Here is a 24,503-nt window from a genome sequence, read left to right on the forward strand (position 1 = left end):
TGAGAAATCTGTACTGAAGCCGGCTTCAGTTTTCCCGACGAGTTGCGTGCCAGTCGCTTGCGTTGAAGCTTGGCAGGAGTATTGCACCCGAATGTATAAACAAACTGATGTTCAATTTTATGAGCACGCGGTTACACACGTTGGGTTACGAATCGGAGCAGATAGACGAAAAGGGATTGTTTAAACCGCAAATTAAATACAAACTCGTATTCAACTATGTAGTTTCTCTTGACAGATGAAATAGAACCTCTGAACTTATCCACAAATAATTTTTATAAAAGCCCAGAAGCACAACAACCCGTTTGTTTTTCAAATCAATCAACTACTTCAAACGCTTCGTGATAAAGCGTTACGAACTGTCAACTGAATGTCAAATTGAGCTGTAGTTTGCCTTTACTGTAGACTGGAATATTTAAATCTTGGACTTTGTTCTAAAGATTTTCCTAAAATTTCTTACTTCAGAGCAACACAATTACTTCAGAGCTATTGAAAACTCAAAATAATGCATAAGAAAATAATTTCATCGAAATGAAATTGAAAGAACTGAAAAGCCGGAAGCGACCAAACGGTTTTGTTGATGTTCCCCTTGTTCACATTCTAACCGATTGCATCTATGTATAATATATAGGGACCATTATTAACTATAGAACATACTATAGTTGTTCATAACGACAACACACAAGGCGAAAGACTAAGCTAATAGTCAAGACACACTGGTGAAATGATGGAGATTTCCAAGGTTAAAGTGCAATGACGAACAAGTGGTATCGACCTTTTTCAGTATCTCAAGTTCTACATGTTAGTATCTTCAAGAACGAAGTGGTCTTAAATGCCCTTTCTCGGTGTCATTTCCATTACCTGTTCAATCCTACCACATGTGACGTGTCAAAGAAACACGAACAAGAACCTGTTTTGTATAAGGGACTCTTTATTTTATGATATAGTTGAAGTACAATTTTCGTATTACAAACATCGAAACAACTGAAATATGGATCATTAGGTTTTAGGAAAGGTTTCTCCTTGTTCTCTGCCATGTTTTTGTGTCTGCGCGTGCTGATCGTGTCTATTTGTATGTGTTCTTACGTTGTTTTGAATTGCAATTACATCTTCCACATCAGTGAAGATATTGCTGGGAGAAAACTATCGTCTACGTTACACGCATGTACAAATGGTGTTTTTGTTTTACTCGCTTAAGACAACATTGACTTGTGGAAACATTTAGACATTCAAAATGTAGGATTTTTGCTTGGTTTTGTTGCTTTCCGTCTTAACCTATGCACACATATGTAGAGTGAGTGTGTATCCATAAGAATTAGTGTATCCTACGTGTCCTTGCGTAAGGTAGGATGTGTATTGTTTTATTGAATAAATAACAACAATCGTCTGTTACGCCTTTCGGTCTTCTTTTTCTTTGTTTTTTTTTGTTTTTTTCGTTTGGATAATGTTCAATTGTATCATTCGATTTCCTGTAAACTCGGTTCTATCAATATTTTCTCGCTGCCTTGCCGCCGCTTAATGCTTTTCCTTGGGAAAAGCCATAACAAAGGGTGTAAAATGTTGCGCCCGCATACGCGTTTGCTTTTGTTTTCCCGTTCCCCGTTCATGTCTCACTCTTCTGCCACATGCTTTTTTTGTTTCTTCGTACGTAATAAATACAAATAAAAAACTTTTGTCAATAAAATTACCCTGAACCGCACATGGTTTACTCGTTTTAAAACTGAGCGTACGATAACAATTCACACACGCAGGTGTAGGACGACATTATTCAATCTTCAAACCAATCGTAAATCGCAGGTGAGATGTTGCTTCCAGTGCGAGCAACCTTGTCGAGACAACAAAACAAACAAAAAAACAAGATTAAGTTGGCAGAACGCCAGCCGTACAGAAAGCACCTCCTTTTGGAAAAGCGCGAAACATGCAACCGTTCCGGGTCGGGTAACAGGTCCTGATAACAGCCAATCACAACATCTAGGTGTAGGTCTAGGCAAGGTAGTTGCAATGGGTAATAAGGATAGCGGGAGTTCGTAACATTATCTCCATAAAAGCAGGAGTTAGAATGACTATCAATAAAGATTGTGTTTTTATCCGATATATGTATAGAATATAGAACGTCAAGAAACAATGGAACGACGACGGACGTGAAGGTGCGTGCCTTGCAGTCGCGCACGATTCTGTTTTTATAAATATAAGAACTATAGTAACTTGGAAGAGTTTAGATATGGAACAACAACTGGTCGCACCCGGGATGCTACGTACCCGGCTAATTGGTAGTAAAGGATCAACATTTTTAAATGTGTTAGCAGCTTTAGGCTTCCTGTTTGGAAGCGAAGACTTCCATGTCGTGTCTCTTTTTCCTATACGCTACTTTCTCTCTCTCTCTTTTTCTCTCTTTTTCTCTCTCTCACTGTGTCTCTTTCTCTATAATGCCTATCGGAATCGGAGTGTTTTATGTTGTGCCTTAAGCCATTAACAGACATGTCAGCAGGGAGCTGTAAGCCTTTTGAAACGGAGATAGTAAACAAAGCTGTAAGTGGATGTTAAAGCAGCAATGTGCCATTATACTTTCATAGGATACAATTTTGAGTTTGTTTGAGTGTTTTCTTAGGTACTGGTAGGCTCTCTACATTAGTTTTGTTTAAACGAAGTGAAGTTGCAGCAGTTGAAGCGTACATCCGATGCAAATAACGAATTTACTTCGTGTTTCAAGAACCGACTCCTCGCATTTGTGCGAATGCATCCAGAGTTGAGGTGGAATCTTTAATAGAGGAGCATATTTAGCATTACAACAACAATATCACGTTTTTAATTAAACACGAACAGGAGAATTTTATGGGATTTTTTATGTGCATCCAATGTGTTCGTTCTCCTCTTTCTTCCGATTTTAAATTGCAAACTTTTATCCTTCCACAATCCGAAAAGTTTTCTAGCAGGAACTGCAAGGATGTTAATGTTTTGAAAGTAATGTGCAGTAATGTTCGCTTTTCTAACCAATGTAACAAGAGCTAGAATCTGCCGATAAAAGTTTCAACATTAAACAGTTTGTAGATAATGTGCATGTGCAATGATAATCGTGTGTTGTGTTAGACCCTGTTCGTCTACTACTTTAGCCAGCTCAATACACTGTATTGTTCGGTGTTTTTTTTTTTGTTGCAGGGTGACATATTCTTTCGAGTGCCAGAATTAGAGCACAAGCTTTCCACGTCCAATAGTTTCATTTCGTTGTGATTTGCTGTGAGATAAGACACCCATAAAACGTACTACCACACGATAGTCCCCAAATCGGCCAGACATCGAGATGAGTAGTGTGTCCGTGCCTCTAGCCGCAATTTGGACTTGTGTGGTGTGGACACAAACAAAATAAAGCGAATGCTGCCAGATGGAACGTTGCGGAACACGCTAGGAAATGTTGTGGATATGCGTCCTTAGAAGATGGTGTCAAATACGGCTATCGATCGGCGGATGCTTTCGTCCTTCGTGCAGCACTCAATGAACTCGTCCAGCGTTATCTTGCCGTCGCAGTTGCGATCCATTTTCTGTTTTGGGTAATACGCAAAGGAAAAAGAGAACAGTGTGAGAGGCGGGATTTACCACCCGATCCAAAACACTCTACTGGCACATCTTACCTCAAACAGCCGTTCGACCTTATCCTTGATTGCTTGTTCCTCCTCGCATCCTTCCGGTACCTTACCCATCAGCTCGTAGATCGCAGTGACGATTTCCTTCATCTCTTCCTTGGTGATGCATCCGTCTCCGTTGATGTCGTACAGCGAGAATGTCCACTGCAGCTTCTCATCGACGGTACCTCGCAGCAGAATCGACAGGTTGGCGACGAATTCCTATCCGTCGCGTTGAAACAGCGCGCGGATGCAGAGAAGAGCAAAATAAAACGAAAAAAAGCCAAAATTGAGACGTTCTCTTCCGACACGATGATGTGGTGCTCCAAATATATGTATTACGGCTGTGGATACGCTACCTCAAAGCTTAATGAGCCATTCCGGTCCAGATCGATGGAATTGAAGACGTAGTGAGCGTACTGACCGCTGCTCGCTATTAGTTTACGTTCGGCGACGAAGGGGGACGACGACGAGCCGGGATGTTATTTATTTCGTGCACATCCATCCACACACACGCCATTTGTGAAGAAAATTCAAACCGAAACGAGGGTGAGCGAAAGAGAGCGGAAAGAAATAGTGACACTGTTAGCAATAATCGACTATTTGGAGGGATGCACGAACAGGAAACAAACAAACAGTCGCCAATAAGATCTCACTGGCCGTTGACATGCAGGGTGTTGTGTTAAATGAAATTAGATGCAGCCATGCAATGAACGCTTGTAGTTGCTTGACAAGTTTTGTGAAGTGAAAAATGTGTTCTATTGAAATGAAAATAATTTGGTAATAATTGTTCGTTAAATCACGTTAAAAGAATTACACACTACAAATACATATATTGTTTATTATTTTCTATATTTTCATATGTTTCTATTTAATGATCTTGATGATATTTATTTACAAACAAATGATATCATTCATTTGAAATAGTTACGGTGACCACACCGTAGATAACGCTTAACGTTAACTTCGAACCCTTTTTGCTCTAATTAGAGAACAAATCACCGAGCCAGCTCGATGGTCTAATGATCCTGCTGCGGAAAGACCACATTTTCAACCATCATATGTAGGGATTTTCACAACGGCAACATAAATGACACCTACACCTCCATTTTGAATTGGGAAAATGGTCCCTGTTCACCGTATTTATGCTGCACCGACGGCTTCTGGGGTATCATTTGAAGACGAAAAAAAACAGCAGGATAGTGGTAAAAATTTAGAATTCCAAATGAAGTCGTTTGGAATCGTTTGAATTCGGTGGATAGAACCCCTCCGAAATGGTTGATCTAATGAGATTGCCCCAAAATGCTAATGGTAATGACTTATTCCTTTGTCCCGTTGGGTGTTATCGATAAAGCAGCACTGGGTCTGTTTAACCGACAGTGCAGAAATGTGTGTCGAATGTTATCTTTCACCTTAATTTGTCGCAAATTTGCCTAATGATGTTGAATTGTTTAAAAGCTTATTTCATTATTTTTTTTTCGCTAGTTAGTATTAATAGTCTCACATTAATAACATGTAGAGCATGTATATTGTGAGCAATTTTGTTCTGCAATGTATTTTTAAACCCCTGTACAAGGATTCTGTACAAACATTGAACAACCAGGCGCCTCCATCACGTTGCTGCTACATCGTACTGGGCGCCTCCATTAACTTTTGCTGGCAGAGCGCAACCAGGCGTCTCCATAGCATATTTCAGCTCATCTCCAAACAGTTCAACAAAAGGATGTCCCATCGATGGGACAAAAAAAAGAAGAAAGAGGAAAAACCGTTACACCCTATCTTGCTCCCGGCATATGTACATTACCACATTGTGTGTGTGCGCCGTAAAAGCGCTGTGGTGTTTAAAAGCTCTCCTCACACTAGCCGGCGCCTGAGCAAGATATATGGGCACCCGGTAAAAGATTTACGCCAAGCGACACAGTACGGAGAAAATTGACATCGCACTCTAAATGATACCATGCGTGCCTCCGGGCAAATTGTCGTGTTCGTGGTACAAGGTAAACAGCCGGCTCACCATTTGTGAAGCCAACCGATAGATAGTCCATTTGCGCTGGAAAAACCACGCAAATTCTTTTCATTGGCCCAGTGTGAGTGATACCGGCACCAGGGAAATTCTGTCAACAAACTTTCCGCTCCGAATGGTTAGCAGAAGCACGATCTGTGTTTAATTTATGCGCTAAGATTAGCGACGATTTTGCCGAACCCCCGACCGCACTGTGAACCTGTTCGTAATGCTATTTCATCCGGTTTTAAACTAAGGTTACCCGATGAGATTTATGCTTCGGTTGTTGAAATTGATGGTGCGCTAATGGTTCTACTTGCTGGGCCTGTTTAGTTGTGGCCACAAAACCCCAAACCGAACCACGCGTTAGTGTGCGTGTACGTGAGCCACTCCGTATCTCAATCCTGTGGGGCATATAAATGGTTCCAACTATTGAGAGTTGCCATGTTTTGTTGCGGTAGAACTACGACAGGAAAAAAAAAGTACATAAACAATCTTATGAGTTTTGTATTCGTTACTGTAAACCACCGTCCATCCGCAACCGGGTGCGGAATTTCACAGAAACGGTTGCTTTCATTCGCATACACCATCGATTATTTCGCCGGTAGGTCGCCTTACTTTTTTACGATTCCGGCAGGACCCTAGCCGAACCACAACCGATGGTATCAAACCAAATTCGCTTTCGGGAAAACATTTCCACTTCCGGTTCGTACACTTTAAGTTTGACCGGAAGAAATGATTTAGCCGTTACGACACACGCAACTGATAAGAAGAGGTTCGGTATCGGAAGCATTAAAACCGGCCACCTACTGGCGGAGGGTTGTTTTCGGCTACTCGGATTCTCGGTGCTTTGATTTTTATGACCCCTTGAGCCGGTTGATGGGGGAACAAAAGGGCCACCATGAAGGATTCCGGCAGTGTGTTGACCTTTAGCCGAGAGACGAAATGTTGAAGGACCTTTTTTTTCGTACGCCCACCACATACTTTGCCCAAGGTAAGGAAAGGTCAAATTTATGGTAATTTTCACCCGAAAACGTTCGTGTAACTGACCAACATAGAACATGAAGGCAAAACAGAAAGAAGGTATCGATGGAAAGGAAATACAAACGCAACGAGGCAAATTGAAATGAAATGGAGAATGTGGGTAAATCGGACGAATGAAGCCAAGTGACACGGTTTGCGTTACCAGGTGAGTAGCTCTATGGCCGAGTAGTTTCTCGGATTGCGTGGTCAACTATCATTTACCATCACTGACCACTGCCTCATAAAAATCGTTTTTTTTTTGGCCCAAGATTTCATCCTTCGGTATTGATCCTGTGAGCTTTGTACGAAAGAAGCTTAGTTTCGTTTCATTCGCAGTGCATAAAATAAAACAATATGCGGGAGCTTTCCACCAACCACTGCACTGCCAGAGCCGGTTCGAGATCCACGTACCGTAATGATGAAATTATTGAGTGAATTTTCATGTAGCAAATAACCACCATTTCCGTTTTTTTTTACATATTTCCCAATACTGGTGCCAGTGGCGTGTAAAATGGTTTCTCCATCAGCATTACAACGGCCACCACCCAACACCGGTGTGCATCGTTCGAGGGAGCGATCGCGTAAATGTTGCGTATTGTGCGAATTTTTCCCTGACAGACGAACATTCCCACTGTCTGGTGTTTTTACGTTGCTGTTGTGTATTAAATCCAAAACACCGAAAGTCCCATCACCAAAATGTGGTGAGAATCACATAACGAAGGTGCGGCAGATTGGACGCCCGGAAGGTCAAAGCGGTTGTGTTTTGCTTGTTGGGAACGCGTGCTTAAGGTGCGGTATTCGCTACATTACGCACTTCAAGGGTGTTCCTTTTGCGAATTGATTAAATGAAGCTTCGTTTTGTTCCGAATTAAAAAGTGCTTTATGAAAGAAAATATGACTTTAATTTCGACACTGCTGCGAATTTCGCACAAGTACTGCTGTTGGGAAAGAGTAATGTCAAATTTAACTTAAGTTATAGTACACTTTGGCATTCCTGAAATTAACTTACTAAACGGAGGACATAACAGTAGGAACATTGTTAAGGGATAAAGTATGATCAATATTCTATTTTAATTTTTAATAAAATTCCAGTCTAACGTGCGTAAAGTGTTTTGACTACGTATTTTTTTGAAAATATAAGAAAACTCAAATAATGTAAAAAACAGTTCAAATTGTACATAAAAGCTTGCAGCTTGAGTCTTTTTTTTAATAAGATATAAAACCGACAAATTTTTATACAAAAGTAAAATATTTTTATGTTCATCAACTGTAACTGTGGAACGGTGTGTCTTATAAATTACGATTAAAGCTTTGTCCTACAAACCAACCGACAATATAAATCTTAAGAATCTTACGATCATTTAAAAACGGTAAGTGAGATATAATTTGAACTTTATACCTCATGAAAAGGTAATAATTCAGTATAGTAGTTATAGTTTCATTAAAGGATTGTGGACATTTTACCTATATCTCTACCAGAAATCGTATTGCACCTCGATTGATTTTAATCAACATAAAGTAGTTGCAATAATCAATAAAAATCACTATAATCGTTAAACGTTAAACCCATCATACTCTGGCAATTTTCGAGCTTATCGTTACGCAACCATCGCGCCGAAACGGAAATGTGTATGCTAAATTAAGCACAATTCCTAAACAGCTCATTAAAACCGGCATCATAAATCATGGTTTTTGGCGAAAACTGTACGCTGACCATCACGTTACGCGACACCATGAAACCGGAAGCGTAATGGTGCGCACATAATTAAGAACCGCATTCCCGCCAAACAATAACATGTTGCATTGAATAATCCCAAAATGCAAAAGCAAACTCCAACCATAAGCACCCATCGGGAGGACAAGATTAACAGATGTTTCGACGCAATCGACTGCGGGAACCGAAAGCGATGTCACAGCGGCGGGTGCCATGAGGCAGGGAGGGCAGCCGGTTTTTGGTTTTGAATAATCATAATTTACATAATTATGTTTCCTCCCGAACTGGCTGGCTGGCTGTTGGCCGTAGAACGTGCCAGCTGAAGGATGTGCTGGCTACCACAGGGACACTGGAATACATTTAGGACACACGCGCCCCCTGGTGGCGGTTGTCGCGGTGTTGGTGACAATACATTTGCGGCATTCGACACAATTCATCAACGGACTGTGTGGTGAATATTGGGAAAAAAGTGGCTCCCGATGATGACGAGCGGATATGATCAACGGATAGTGTTGGCCACTGTGTCCGGCATTTTTTGTTTGTACACTGCAGTACACGGTTGAGTCCCTGACGGACGTACCCGGGAGTCGAAAATTTGGCAATTCATTTCGACGACATGCCACTTATGAATATTTATCGGATGATTTAATTCTCTTCCACTATCTTCGTTTGTGTCTTGTGTATTTGTGGTGTCGAAGCTTTTTTTCCTTGACTTGGTAAGTTGGAGTTTTTATTTGTCATTCGGAGGGGTTTTTTCTTTGCTTCATTTTCAGGTTGGAACGCTTGACAAAGCGGAAAAGTTTGCAATGGAAGCAGAATAAATCAAAAATTTTCCATTTGAATAATTTTTGACATAACTCAGTGTAAAGTTTTACTTTTGCAATGATGAAAGGTAGTTAGATGCCCAAAAAGAGAAACTTTACTTTATTTTATTTAATGGAAAAGTTGCAACAAGCAAATAGTTTTTTTTTTAAATAAAAAATAAGGAGCCTTCGCTTTAACTACAATAATATTGTCCAAGTTTTAGCAACCATTTCGATTACTTTCAAGATGATATTGGTTTAAAAGTTCCTAAATCAAATACATAAACGTTTCTTTAGCAGTTCTTTGAAGTTGCTTTTATAATTACGCACTGTACTGTACTGAGGCGAAGGCCATCCAGGAAAACAAACGAAGCCGACAGTTATTAATTTTAATTGCACACCCAGTGCAATACGCTCCGTGGGGATTGTATATGGTCAAAAAACATCCAATCTCCTGTCGTTCCTCACTCAACGTTTGGTTATGTCGGTACTGTGCGATGGGATTTTGGTTATTCCTAGTCCGGATCGTACATTGCCACATCATTCAACTATTTCCTGTGCCATCCTCAACAGAACAGTTGAATAAATATATATTTTCCTTCGCTTTTTTGCCTTTGAAACTAAATAAATTCTACCCTTCGATAAGGCAGAGCATGGAAAAGCAAAAAACGACTCGCAACTTGAGCCCTGCTGTTTTATGGATGGTCTGAGAACTGGTCTGATGTAATGGGAGATGTGCTAAAATGGAGAAATGGAAACATGTTAACTGACAGCATCGTATTACTTGTGCGGAGCGTAAAACACTTTGACCGCCCAGGAAAGGTTTCCCGAGGTGCAAGTTTACGCTGGCAGCGTACCGCACCCGAACGCCCGCAACCCGAGGGAAGCCAAACGAGGCAGACGCTCGGTAGAGTCGGTTGGAAAATTTGAACATATAACAACTTCAATAAAGGAAGAAGGAGGCATTAAGCAACAACAACTACTGCCCAAACAACCAAAAGCGAAGCGAAATTGAATCTGTCGGTGGGTGGTAGCCTTCTCCGGCACATATACAAAACATTACCCACCGCGAAAGCTTCCACAAACTGCATGGGAAGTGTTTCGGCATGAAACTGATTCCGATAGACAGCTGAAATATTCTTTTTTGTTGCGAATGTGTTTTTTTTTCTGCGTTCCACCTTCCAGGATGCAACCTCTGCCAGGACCGTACACGTTCCTTTTTCCGTTATTGATTTTAACGCCACGGACGAGATGAAGTTTATGTAAATATATCCACCCATCCATCCATCCTGCGGAGAAAAAACCGATGGAGTGCGTTTACCGTTTTGGTGGATTCGTTTCTGTAGGGGGAGGTTCAGAGATCTTTTCTCGTTCGTTTTCCCGGTACCGAAACCGACCGTATGTCTATCGGTGTGCGAATGAATATTTATGATAACTGTGTAGGTTGTTCGTGCTTACTTCATCGTGTGACCGTAAATTTGAAGATCGATGGTTTCCCATTTTACGCCACCGATGGAAGACGATCCGAGCACCGGTCGGTGCAGTCTGTCTGTGGAACTATTCATCTGCTCTGGGTGGTTTGTGTTTCCTTGTACCACTGCACTGTAAATGTGTTTTTTGTGTTATTTTTTCTCGTAAAATCAATTGTTTATCTGACTCGTGGGGATGTTTGGTTTCTATTATTAATATTTCAACCTAGTTCAATTAAATTCCCTAGTAGGAACAGATTTCATTTTTGGGTTTAGATGTGTTTTTTAGATAAATAACTTAAATAATATTATATTTTACCAAATTGTGAAGAATTGTTTAAAAATAATATATTTGACATTCCTTTTTTCAAATGTCAACCGTAGATCAAAAGTAATGTTCATGGTCAAGCATCGCTGCCTGTATTGTTTGCTGGATAACAAAAACTTTCGAGCGGTAGTTGAGAAACTATTCAAGTTGGTGGATTTCGTGGAACTATTCTACATCCCTTCGGGGGGATTTTATGTTGTTTTTTTCCATCATTCCTGCTATTATGGAATGTACCGTTTAACTTTATCCGACGACAATCAAAAGAACATGTAACAACTTTTGGGTGCTACATTCTTGAAGCTTTGTGCGAATGTTCTACGTGTTAAGAGGATATATTATGCACCGGTTTTAATGTTTGATAAGGTAGTTTGCAGCTTAGTTTTGGAGAATAGAATAGAAGGCTGGATACTACTTTTGTCACTATTTTCTACATACAGGCTCAATGCACCTAAATTTAAACAAGGATTTAATGTTTGGAGTCATTAATTTTAATAAACCTGTTGAAACTATTTCGCATGAAATGTTTCACGCATTAGAGAATAGCTTAATTGCCCTAGATATTTTTTCTAATCTCATCTAGACCAATAGAACTAGAACTAGTCAATAATGGATTATAAAATTGAGAAAAGGCATACAGACCACAGAAATCATATTTTTTGTTGGTTTCGATTACTGAAATATTTGCGAAAAACACAGCGTGCGGATACATTTTTTTAAGTAAGATTTCTCACTCAATGAGTGAGATTTTTCACTAAGTGAGTGAGATGAATCTTTAAAGGATGAAAAGTCTAGTAAGGATGTTTTTTTCACGATATCAACAACTGATGCCACAAAAATGAAACATTTAAGTTGCATCAACCATCAAACATAGTTGCATCACCATCAAAGAGATTTTTTACAAGTTGACTTACGATTCAAAGTTAGTCTTCAGTCAGCGGCGGATCAAACGGTAGGCGGAGTAGGCGGTCGCCTAGGGCCTTGCCGTGTTGGGGGCCCCAAAAAATTTTTGCCGATTGTGCGATTTTTGAAAATTTTACAACAAAGTTAATTTATAGCAAAAAAAATTAATTTACAAGGTAGAAAATTGATCAAAAATATCTTCCTTGGTTATATAAAACATTTGTTTCTATGTGATAAATTAAATGCAGAGAAGAATATCGACTTTGTGACTTTAAAGTATAAACGAAATTGCACCAGTACAAGGACACTAATTTTCCCGTTGGTTGAGAAAAATTTCTTCGAAAACTACCTGTTTCCGAATGTATAATACCAGGAGAGCATCCACGGAAGAGGTAGCACCTAGTACAGCAATTTTGGTCGAAAACCGCCGAAAAGTATGCAATGTTTAAACACTAATTTTCCCGTTGGTCGTGAAAAATTTCTTCGAAAACTACCAGTTTCCGAATTTAAAGTACCAGGAGAGCATGCACGGAAGAGGTAGCTGCTGGTACTAGCGCCGTAAGGTATGCAATGTTTATACACTAGGTATGCGCCGTAAGGTATGCAATGTTTATACACTAACCTTGCAACCAACTTGCAATGCAAGTTTGGTGCATGCAAGAAACTTGCAGCAAGATGGCGCGCAAGATGGCGCCCAACTTCGTACTTGCATGCAACAAACTTGCATGCAAACTTGCATGCAAGTTCTTGCAAGCAAATTCTTGCATGCAAACTTGCATGCAAGTTTGCATGCAAGTTTGTATGCAAGTTTGTATGCAAGTTTGCATGCAAGTTTGCATGCAAGTTTGCATGCAAGAACTTGCATGCAAGAACTTGCATACAAGAACTTGCATGCAAGAACTTGCATACAAGAACTTGCATGCAAGTTCTTGCATGCAAACTTGCATGCAAACTTGCATGCAAGAATTTGCTTGCAAGAACTTGCATGCAAGTTTGCATGCAAGCTTGCATGCAAGCTTGCATGCAAGTACGAAGTTGGGCGCCATCTTGCGCGCCTTCTTGCTGCAAGTTTCTTGCTTGCACCAAACTTGCATTGCAAGTTGGTTGCAAGGTTAGTGTATAAACATTGCATACCTGACGGCGCATTGCAAGTTGGTTGCAAAGTTAGTGTATAAACATTGCATACCTTACGGCGCAGTACCAGGAGCTACCTCTTCCGTGGATGCTCTCCTGGTACTATACATTCAGAAACTGGTAGTTTTCGAAGAAATTTTTCTCCACCGACGGGAAAGTTAGTGTTTAAAAATTGCATACCTTTCGGCGGTTTTCGACCAAAATTGCTGTACTAGGTGCTACCTCTTCTGTGGATGCTCTCCTGGTATCGGCAATCTGAAAACAGCTGGTTTTGTATGGAATTTCGTACCAGCTAATGGCGATCCAAGTAGTGGCGTTATGGTTCTCCTTAGCGCATACAAACGTTTATATATAGAGACTAGCTTACTAGGCCCGTTTACAGGGCTACGCAACAGAACTCTGAGATGTACGCAAGTTGAGAATGTTGCTGGTGTTGTTACATCATGTTTGAAGTACATCTCCCTAACACCGATAATGCCGTAGCAAAATTATGGGCCCCCCTTGAAAAATTCCGCCCTGGGCCTCCAAGGGGATTGATCCTCCACTGTCTTCAGTTGAGTGTTCCTTTTCTTTAACAAGCCGACAGATGCTTCCAATGACGTTTTCATTGAAGATCCATTAAGAATGACATTTCTCTAAGGATGCATTAAGCACCTTATAAATTGTCAATGTAATTCATTGCGTGAATATCGCACGATTGTGAATCTTTTTTCATACGCTCCTTACACATTGCAACGTCAAGAGTTTTTTTGCCTTTCCGCGACGCAATTTTCCATCACGATACATCACAACAGCAGCAAAAGAATTTGATAGCCTTGCTTCAGACCGCGACGACCATCAGCATGGTAAGGTAATCATTTTCCATGGTGACCGCATCGAAAAACAAACGACCTGTTGCACTGGGCCGTATGCATCACACAAAACTTATAACATCATACCTTTGCCGGGTTATGAAGTGTTATGTACACAATAAACGTCTCATAAACTTACAACTTACAAACCCTCCCCAAAACGGTTAGAGCGTCGCGAAATACCATAGGTCCCATCTGAAGACAAGCAGCCATTCTGCGCCAGACAATTCATGTCACCTAATGGCGTGCCCGTCAAGCGTTATATGCTTTGGTTGGCATTTATTGCAATCGCACAACTCACCAACTTACCGGGAATCGTGCGTGAGCGTTGTCGAAATATCCGAATCAGCATCGCGGAAAGCAGCGTTTCAGGCGCAATAATCGCTGATCGCCATCGCTTAGGGGCTTATCGTCGTCGCTCAACATCACACCGAACATCACACTCATTCGAAACAGATAGGGCAGCACCTCACGGATGGGGAAAGTTAGTACGAAAAATAGAAAAGGAAAAGCTTGATACAAATAATCCTGCCCGTACGTGTGCCCATTTCCCGTCTTGCACACAAATGAATCGAAACCAAACTGCGTAATGATGACGGAAAGCTATCACGCTTTCGGCTTCAGCAAATCTTCCTCAAAGCTTACGAATGCCCGTAATTCTTTCGAATCTCCCCGAGCGGACTTCGCGGAAATCTTATTTATAGTACACATAATTGAATTACATGGCATTACTTTCCAAAAATAAATGACATCACCTGTTCCGCAGCTCCGTGCATTGAAATAACATCCACTCCACGCCCGGCATCTGTTGTTTGTTGCCGGCTTTTCTTACGGCGCAGCAAAGTTTCCCATGCAACTTTTTTTCTCCACTTCGTTAGCTAACAAACTTTGGTGCCGACATGTTGACCGATCGCGAGTGTGAAAGAGCCCCGGCACCGGAGGAGAACGTGCCGGCGCCGTTGATTCCGTTTGTCTTCTTGTAATGGAAATAATTTTGGTGGAGTTTTGCATTTATGCTTCATTCCAACATGTTTGTAAGACACATGTATCATTATGCCGGCGTAACATGACGATTGCAACGTCATTACAAACACTGACGAGCAGGGAAAGTTTGCGCTTTATTTTTCGCGTGACGAGCATCGGGATGATTTCTTCTAGGAAGTTGGTCTTGTTGGCACCAAGAGGTAACATCTGGTGCAAACTCAACTTGGTTATATGATGGATATCTTTAGACTTTTGGAATGTGTGAAGTGTAATTGAAATATTCAATTGATTTATAAAGGTTCCATAAGTCCACGGAATGTTTCCCAACATGACTATTCGTTAAGCTACTTGACTCTGCTTAAACTTGCTATTATAATCCTAAACATTACAACACTATTTCCTCCCTCCAATATAGTCGCTATAAAAAAATATTTATCTACATTAAAAAATATAGGCAAACACTAACATTCAGGAGTTCTGTTTTCTGTCCAGCAAAAAGTAAAACGAACCAACATCAATCGATTCGTTCATAATCGTGTTGAGCAAATTGATCGTTTGGCTAAAAATATCTAAAAACCCCACCGGCCGGGCATTCTCTGCATCCCTCAACAATGCGATCTTTGACCACAACAACCAGCTATCATAATATCGCCGGAAATGATTTTCCCCCTGGCAAGAAGCATCGCCCATCGTCATCTTCCTGCAGCCAATATTATTGTAAGCGTACAAAACAAACCGTCTATGGCGCACCAGCCAGTACGCGTGTGTCCAAAAATCTTGCGCTAATTAGTTCCCCAACCTCGGGGAACCGTCTTGTGTTTGTTTGGTCTGCTAGTTTATAAAACAAACAGATGTTAAACTCCACGAAGCGAACGGGGTAATTGAAATTTGAAATAAATGTAATGTGAGATGATACACATATTTCTAGCAGCAAAAATAGCAATAAATGGACGGCATTGAAATGTGGTCCTACGAAAACAAACGACCAAACCCCGAAAGGCAAAGTTGACTACATAAGCCATAAGACGTACGAGACAACATCAAGCACAGACGAAAACAAATGGCATCTTCCTGCCTCCTGCGGCATATTACAGATGACTGGTGTCGTTTTGCTGTGCCGTAATCATTATTTTCCTTTTGTCCGTGAGATACTGCTCACGCACAAAAGCTTTCACGCGGCTTTTTGAGCTTCAGCAGTAATATAAAAAGAAGCAATTTTTTGTTGGGAATTTTATATTTTCGCTACACGAGAATAAGGTGACAAGTGATTGCATTTAGGCTGGGTCGATATTCTTCTTTGTGTGTGATCAATTTGTCACCTGCTGGCCAATTGTTTTGTACGTCTGTATATGAAGGATAATTTTCTTGTAGTGTTGGGAGCTACTTATAGTATACAAAATGATGTAATCTTCATTGAAATATAGGCTTTATAACATTCACAATGTAAAAGAAATAATCGGTAGTATATCGTTGTAAAAGTGCCTTTGAATTGATTTTGGAAACCCATAAGTACTTTGACATTAGGTGAAGAAATCCTTAACAGCTCCTACTGTTTTAACACCAAGCAATAAACAAGCGGTCAACTGTAATAGCGTATCCCGGGAACTGCCTGTATATCTTTATAAAATAAACTCACGGTTTTGCAACATATTGTAGAAAAAAAACATCAATCACATCATAAGATTAAATAATGGTTATGTTGGCAAGATGTCTATTGAAAACACCTCTATTTTGTAGAAACTAGAAGCCCTTAAACATGTTATAACCCTTATAATACAAAAGAGTTTATGGCAAATTGTATGAATATTAATTTTAGCAAGTATAAAAATCTCTTTTTTAAACCTATTTTTAAAACATTTCAATTAAATTTAGCATAAAATTAGAAAATATCCCTTCGGTGTTCGAAAATACTAAACTATTAATTTAAAAAATCCCATAAAATCAATTCATAACAACTGAAGGATGACGAAGAAATGGATAACGTGCGGTGTATTTAATCATGCAAAATACTAAACAAACATTCTAAAGCAGCACAAGGGAAAACCACGATAAAGGTAATAAAAATGAACATATCACTAAAAGCGATCGTGATGGGCAGTAACGATGCATATTATTGCACTGCTATCTGTGCGAAGGCAATATAAAACGGCTTAAGAAGAAATTCCACAACCAGCACATGCAAAAAAAAGGAAAAAAACGAATCCAAACAGAACTGGGTCATCCATAAATGATGCCGAGTCTCATCTGCAAAGGAGCCAGTAAACTTTCCCACCCCTGAGAAAGGGGCTGGCCATTGAACAACATCAGCGGACGAAAGAATTCTGGCTCAAAAATCTCAACACTACGGCCACTACACTGCCACCCGGGATGGAGACGGGGACAACGGGGAGGGGATGGCGGGAATATGGCCAGCGGGCCATAAAAACTACAAACGGTACAACAACAACAACAACAACAAAAACCCGCGGACACAGACGGACCCGGAAGCAGCATCTACGGATGGCCCTGTTTACTTGATATCCTTACCACCGAGCGGGAAGAACTGTGAATAGATGCCCTTGAATGTTTCCTCCTTCACGATGCCGGTCGGACATTCGGCCTTGAAGCCGCGGTATATTCGCTTGATCTCTTCCTCGGTAAAGCGGGCCGTCCGCGTCAGTTCGACCAGCGAGTCCGGATAGTAGCGGGCCGGCACGGGTAAATCCTCCGCTTCCGGTTCTGTGGCGAGAAAGAGAAGAGAATAAAAGAACAGTCACGTGAGCCGCAGGAAAGGTGGAAGAAAGCAGCGCCAAAAAGGTGGTAAACAAATACTCATAATGCAAATGGGAAGATTCTCCACACGGAAGCTGCCAGCTGGAAGCATGAAAGAAGTCTCGGACAGACAGAGAAACTTGGCCTCGTACAAGCGGCGGGAGAATGTTGAAATGTTCTACGGGCGCATTTTGCACGGGGCACTTCTCATTAGTGAATGCTATTTGCATGGTAATGGATTTTTAAATTTGCATGAGTGCATGGGGTTCTGTTTCATTCGCACACTAGCACACATTATTCTTTTATATGTTTTGTCTTCTTTTGATTTGTACGAAATAACCTCAGGAGACACGAGCGCTAGGTTTGCTTTAAAGTTTTCAGTAAGCAGCCATTATTTTTAGACAAGTCATTTAAAGATTTAGTTTGATAATTGTTTGTCAAACCTCATGTTTTAAAGCACAGTAAAGTGATTGCATTACTTTTATTTAAAACTAAGTTGGAATTTTCATTCCTTCATTCATTTCACTCCTTCACAAATAAATATGTTTTCTTTGTGTTTGACAACACTGCACTTACCGTAAAACTGTCGAATGTTTAAAATTCCCATCGTTCACGCGATGCTTACAACTCTGGTTGGTACTATCTCCCAGATCCAAAAACTAAATGAACGCCCACGGTGGACACCGGGTCCGGAAAGTTGGATTGCTTTTGCCGATTTTAATTAGCTCGCTAAGTGGACCGAAATTCAATTGTTCGGTGAAACACCAGGCGCCTCCACCGTGAAAGTAGAATTTAGTATACCACCCGAACTGGAAAGCGATTTCAAACCCCAGCGAATGGCTTTTTTGATGTTCGCAGCGAACGAGGTTCAATTGTTCAGTTTGAAATTGGAAACGTTATCAGTCAAGGAGCAGGAAAATCGTAAGCACAAAGCGGAATGCAATCGATGCGCATAGGATGAAGTACAAGAAAATGGCACACAGTTCGCTACACCCACTGCTTATCGCGCACTAGCATTGACTACTTTATGCACACCGCGATTTGGTTTCTTCAGTGTGGTGCGAGAAATTCACTTCAAGGCTACCAATTTCCTCGGTGTGTCTTGTACGCTCGATATGGTTTTCTTCAAACATCACCGGGTATGATTCATCCTACGAATCTCACCTTACTTAAACCTTTTCTTTTCCCGTACGAAAACACACAAGCATTCACACTTCTATCCACCACCAGCACACATTTCTGGTTCGTGATTACATTAGGGGAAATTGTTTGATGGGAAAAAAGAGAAGAAATTCCTTCAGTTTGGCACAGACCAGTCGTAATATTTGGTAAACAATATGTACACACGATCGTGGTAACGTGGAACGATCGTTCGCTTGGGTTAAACCAGCGCAGCGGAACATAAAACAGACCTCAATTAGATGCTCCGGTGTGTTTGTGTGTGGGTGTTTTTATAAATTAAAATCATTCCGATAACTCGTCCATCCGAAGATGTGCGGGACCAGTCGAGTAATTTCGGCAATAAATCGTGTAAACTGGAACGCCGATCACGATCGTACACAATCAACAGTGAACACTAGGCACAATATACACGATCGAACCAGCAGATAAACGTCGGCTCTTGTTTTGGCGAAAAAAAAACCTTGGAAAAGCGCAAGCGATCGTTTCCCATCCAATGGTGGCAACGATTGAATGACGACTAAAAACACGTCAAACGATCGGGAGTGATCGCGTCAGGCCAATTTATCCGTTCTTCGATATGTGAGTGTGGGTGTGTTTGTTTGATGATTTTACATCCGCTGTGTGCGTGTGGTGAATGACTTAACCTACACTGACGGTACCTTTGCCCGTGAGCAACTCGAGCGCGATCGCGTCCCGGCGTCGACGCTGGCGTCTGTACTGGCTGCCATTGGTGTCGAGGGTTTCCGGCGCTGTCAGCGTTATTGCCGCCGCACCATCCACTGTTCCGTGCACCGGTTCGGGCGGCCGCTCGTCGGCCGGTCGGTATAGTAGGCGCACGATCGTACGGTAGCACCAGTCCAGCACGGTCGTACCGGGTCGACCGCGTCCACACATTCGGACCGCGAGCGTCCGCTGGCTCGTTTCGACTGTGGCACACGCTTTGTCGGCGATCGGTCCCTGGCGCCGGGCCAACGTGTTCGTCCCGGCCATCCACTGGGGGCCAACCCATTTGTGGACGTGTTAACGTTTGGGGCCCCGGCTTTTCTCACCATCGTACGCACACCTGCGAATATAGCGCATTAAATGTTGCGCGTTCGCGATCGTTTTGCGCGTTGTTTGACAAGTTGCACGAAACCCGTGTGATCATGCACAGCCAGAAGGGAGTGAACGGTTTCACGCGTGACTCCGCCGCTTCCACCTCTGGACGACAGGAACGAGGAGGGAGGGGGGGGGGGGGGAGGTTGTTATATTTAAACACAATGGAACCCGGATGGAATCGTTGCAGTGGTGCAATAATAAGTACCCCTTTTTATATTTAGCACTAGAACCGCCGGTTTAGTCTTTCTGACAGGTCAATCAAAATAATTTTTGAGATTAAACAATTCTGCAATAGAACAGTATAACCGAATAGTATAATAAAAATAATAATTTATCTAACATTTCAAAACTGTTTACAAAGTAATCACTAACTGAACTTTCCAATCTTTTGTGCAATAACAATTTATTTGGGTGTTAGAAATTTTAGACACTTGATATTTCATACCTCTTTTCATGATAATTCAATTGAAATAATATAAACTAATAATATTGTTAATAATAATAATTCAACTTTATAAAAACATAGTATTGTATTAATATAACATCTTGAACTCTAGAAGCTCGATATTTCTCATCTACTAATATAACATAACATGATTACAACAATTTCTCAGAAATTTTGTTAAAGCCCACGGTTTAGGCTAATTATTCAAAACATTTTCTCCACTCAAAATTCAAAACCTCATCCCTGAACAGAAATTTGTCTAGTTAAAAGCATTAGCTATAATCGCTTCTATGTAATAAATATCTTTCAGACGTGTCTAACCGGAAGGCAGCTTATTCCAAACACACACACCAAGAAATGGGATTGAGAGGCAGCAAAACATCCGCCCGGGGGTTGCGACATTTTGCATGAAGCGTTTTCTTTTTTTATTGAGGAGAAATGCTACATCATTTTCCTGAGAAATGGGAATGAAAATTCGAAGAAATTGTGAACCACAAAACTGCCTCAAGCCATTATCTTCCAACTGAGTACCCACAAAATGTTGGGACATTTGTGAGTTATGTCAGAGGATTTTTTTGTTATTGCTTCCTTTACGCCCATCCAACTCCTCTCCTTGGTCGGGATGTTCGACTGTCGGTTTTCGATTGTCAATGATTAGCTGTCGAGGTTTGCTTGTCAACTCGAGAATGTCATCATTAATCAATCGTTTTGTTATTGAGCTGTTTTGTCAGTTGATCGTTTGAAACACGCCCGTCACCTCCAAAAGCAAAAGAAGCAAAAAAGAGGTGCAGAAAACCCCCGAACACTACTCAGTAGCATGGGTCCGTCGTTGTGTGTTGAGTGTCTTAAGAAAATATGTATTTTCTTACCCACCCTCTCCCAGGCAATTCCAGGCACACGGTGCACGGCCGGTACGGAAAGCACGAACTCATCCAACACTGGTCCGGGAAGGTAATGTTTATGTACCGTTATTTATATGGGTGTTTGTGGATTTGTAGATAAACAGAGGCCGAAGTGAACAAGCAGCACCAGAAGGCGGTCTATATGGGTAAAGTGCACCAGCTCTCGTCGCCAAAAAGGCCGTTTGAACGCCATCGCGTACCGCGCGCTGGTCGAAGTGTTTGTTTATCTTGCGTCAGTAAATGGATTAGATAGTTAGACAAATTTGCTTGCGCTTCGATAGCGATGCCCGTACGATCCTATGGGGCAGTGGTTCGTGGGTCTTCCCATCAGCCTTCGGTTAAATAATTGAGTGGCACGCGTAAAAGTGGTGCGTTCCGAAAGGAGTAAGAAAACTCCCGCCTGCCTCGGCCTCGTTCTGGCCGGCATCATAATTTGCCAAGGTGTATCTTGTTTTGATCGACCACGGGGGAAGGAGGGGGCGGGAAGAGGGTCTAGGTGGAGTGGGTGGCAAAGAAAGGTGTACGAAATTTGTTACGCTGCTACTACAAGGGTAAGGCAAACGGGTTAAACGTGTTTTCCAGTTGTTGAGCAGGGTTTTATTTGATTGGATTAGAAGCTTTTGTAAGAAGAATTCAAACAACTTGTAAGCACCATGTTGTGTAGCAAGTAAACAAGCATGAATTTATTGTAAAAGGGAAAGAGAGTAACAACTTAAACGGGTTTGTGTATGGCTATTTTTAATATTTTGGAAAAAGTATCTTTCTTTATTCTTTTATTTGATGTACCTTTTCATCTTTTATCTATATTTTATTTATGCTTCTGCTATTAATAAAGCATTGTTCATTGAATCCTTGAACAACCAATAAGCAGTGTAATCGTGCCGCTTTCCATTACAATTGTCGTTATGTTTGCTTTGTGTCTGGTGCTCATCACTGTCACCGAACGTAACAGCTGTCAACAATCAACATAACGCTTCAATTATTACTCGATTCAATACACCAAAGCGATTGGAAACCTACCCTTGCACAAATCCGCTCACCAGGATAATGATTCTCGATTCCTACAGTTCGTTTGCTCTGTTTTTTTTCTTTTCTAACACAATCGATTCCACAACTTTAGACGATGGCTGATTTCGCACCCACTTCACAAGTGCCGTACCATTTCTTGCACTAATGAAGTGTGTCAATGGGTAAGCCCTTCAAGCGAAGTGGCGTACAACAGAAATAAATGGTGTAACAAATGAACAACCTCCTGACAGTGCCGCGTGCCATTACGCGATTTGTTGCTTGGAATATTATGTAACGCAATACCGAACGCATTGAATGTTAATGTATGGGCCTTTCGTAATGGTGTGTGCTTCTAAAGCGGTTGAAAGAAATAAATTTTCTGCCGGGTGAGATTTGAAGCAATGCTCATTTTAAGTGCAGCACCAGGCGTCTCCATTAGAAAACATGACTTTCGAGTGTTGATGAGATTGGAGCTGGCCGCATGGTTGGAGTGATTAATGGAGCAAGCTTCCATTTTTCGCTCATTATTCATCGATTGTTCGACAGGTCGGATGTGGGGGTTGGTGTATCGGTAAGCTGATTTTGTAATTTAGGTGTTTCGGAACCGACTGCAACCGGTTCTTTTTCCAAATCACGTTATACCAAGGTTTATGCAAGGTTTTTATGTTAACGTATGACATGAAATTCATTTGGAATTTAAAAAGTCATTCGAAACAAATGTTAGTAACTAATTTCAACGACAAAGTTATTAGATTTTTTTGTAATACGAGACATTCAGCCAGTAAAAAGAAAATGGACTCCAGGAATTGTCCTCAGGAATAATTTCTTTGCAAACCAGACATTCTTCAAACAATTTGATTTATCTTTCAATTGATTAAAAACAGAGTATTGCTGAGTACACGCAGAGAATAAAATGTCTCCAAACTAATTAGAACCGTCAATGTGATTTGAAAACGGCAATTTTCTTTTGTTTGAGGTATTTTTTATTCTAAACATTACCAAAAATGTCCATTTTTCAACACTTTATACACACATTTTCTTTAAAGCGGAGTAAAAAAAAACAGGATAGGCATTCCTTTCCTGGACCCAATAAATAAACTCAAATACACCTCTTGGACCCAGACATGCAATAAATAATTATTGAAACGCATTGTTTGTTGAAAGCCAATTACTTTATGCCATTTTACTGATACAATTAAACTCGAAAATGTCCTGGGAACCATCATAATGTCAAAACACTCAATCAGCTTCATCTTTGTAAAAAAAGATGATTAAACAGCATAATAATTTATAGCGCATTACATTTCCATAGCCCGTTTCCCGTGGGACAGAAAATTACATCCGGGTCGCAATAAATAAAACAATCGCAAGCGAAATAATACTCACCATAAATACATTTTCGATACGCTACACTTATTACCTTCCTACGCATCCAATTGACTGACACACAGCAACATGACAGCGTGAATTTAATTGCACAAATAAAACGAATTGTCCCTTTTCGCACCTGTGCCTTTGGGCACCGGAAATCATACCGAGGCTGTGCACTGTGTCCTCCATGCTGTAACAAAGCAAAGCAACTCTTGCAACACCCTGCGCCACATGTAGCGACTGATGGCTCAAATTAATCAGTGACCGGAAGGAGGGGTTCGCCCACAATCAAATCTGCCGATGCGTTCGACGAACAAAAAAACAGGGACCCATTTTTGCATACTAAATGCAATTGCCATCGTGGTTTGATTGCATTTCCAGAGGACTGGTACAACAAACACGGCAGCTGGACAAAGAGAGTTTCAGAGAGACCAAAAACAAAATGCATGGCAAAAACTTACTGCTACTGGCGTCCGGATCCGCACCGTCCAGGATGGTTTTGATGCGCTTGAAGAATTTCCGGTACACCGACTTGCCTTCACCCTTCTGATCGTCCTTGCTCTTATGGCCCGAACCCTTCTTGCCATCGCCGGAGGAGGGTTTTTTTCGGCTGACCAAATTGCTACGGGTCGATTCGCGCAACACAATGTCGACGTTGGGCTGGGGAACTGCTGACTGTTGCTGCTGTTGCTGCTGACATTGTTGCAGCAGAGTGTGCGCTTGCAGCTCCTGATGTTGCAGCTGTTGGTGTGGTGCTGGCTGTTGCTGCTGGTGCGGGGCAATCGGTGATTCGCTGATAATTTCAATCGCAATTTGCTGCTGACTCTGCACCGAAAGCACCTGCTGTGAGCGTGTCGACGAGGGTTTCGCTACCGCTTCCATGGTTGAACAAGGGACAAGACGCAAGTTTTGTCACACGGTGTG

At 41.3% G+C, this 24,503-nt stretch overlaps 1 protein-coding gene across 1 annotated transcript; it reads right to left on the bottom strand.

Moving 5' to 3' along the window:
* Nucleotides 1-1,347: 1,347 nt before the first annotated feature.
* On the bottom strand, nt 1,348-24,461 carry LOC128301115 (Kv channel-interacting protein 4-like). The gene is made up of 5 exons (XM_053037440.1): nt 24,041-24,461; nt 17,349-17,540; nt 3,974-4,047; nt 3,624-3,836; nt 1,348-3,533 (listed from the first exon to the last, which is right to left on the bottom strand). Exons 1-5 carry the CDS (start codon nt 24,459-24,461, stop codon nt 3,423-3,425), a joined length of 1,011 nt encoding a protein of 336 aa, XP_052893400.1. The 3' UTR covers nt 1,348-3,422.
* Between the last annotated feature and the right edge of the window lie 42 nt (nt 24,462-24,503).

Source organism: Anopheles moucheti, chromosome 3 (genome assembly GCF_943734755.1).
Source record: "Anopheles moucheti chromosome 3, idAnoMoucSN_F20_07, whole genome shotgun sequence".
NCBI classification, from domain to species: Eukaryota; Metazoa; Arthropoda; class Insecta; order Diptera; family Culicidae; genus Anopheles; species Anopheles moucheti.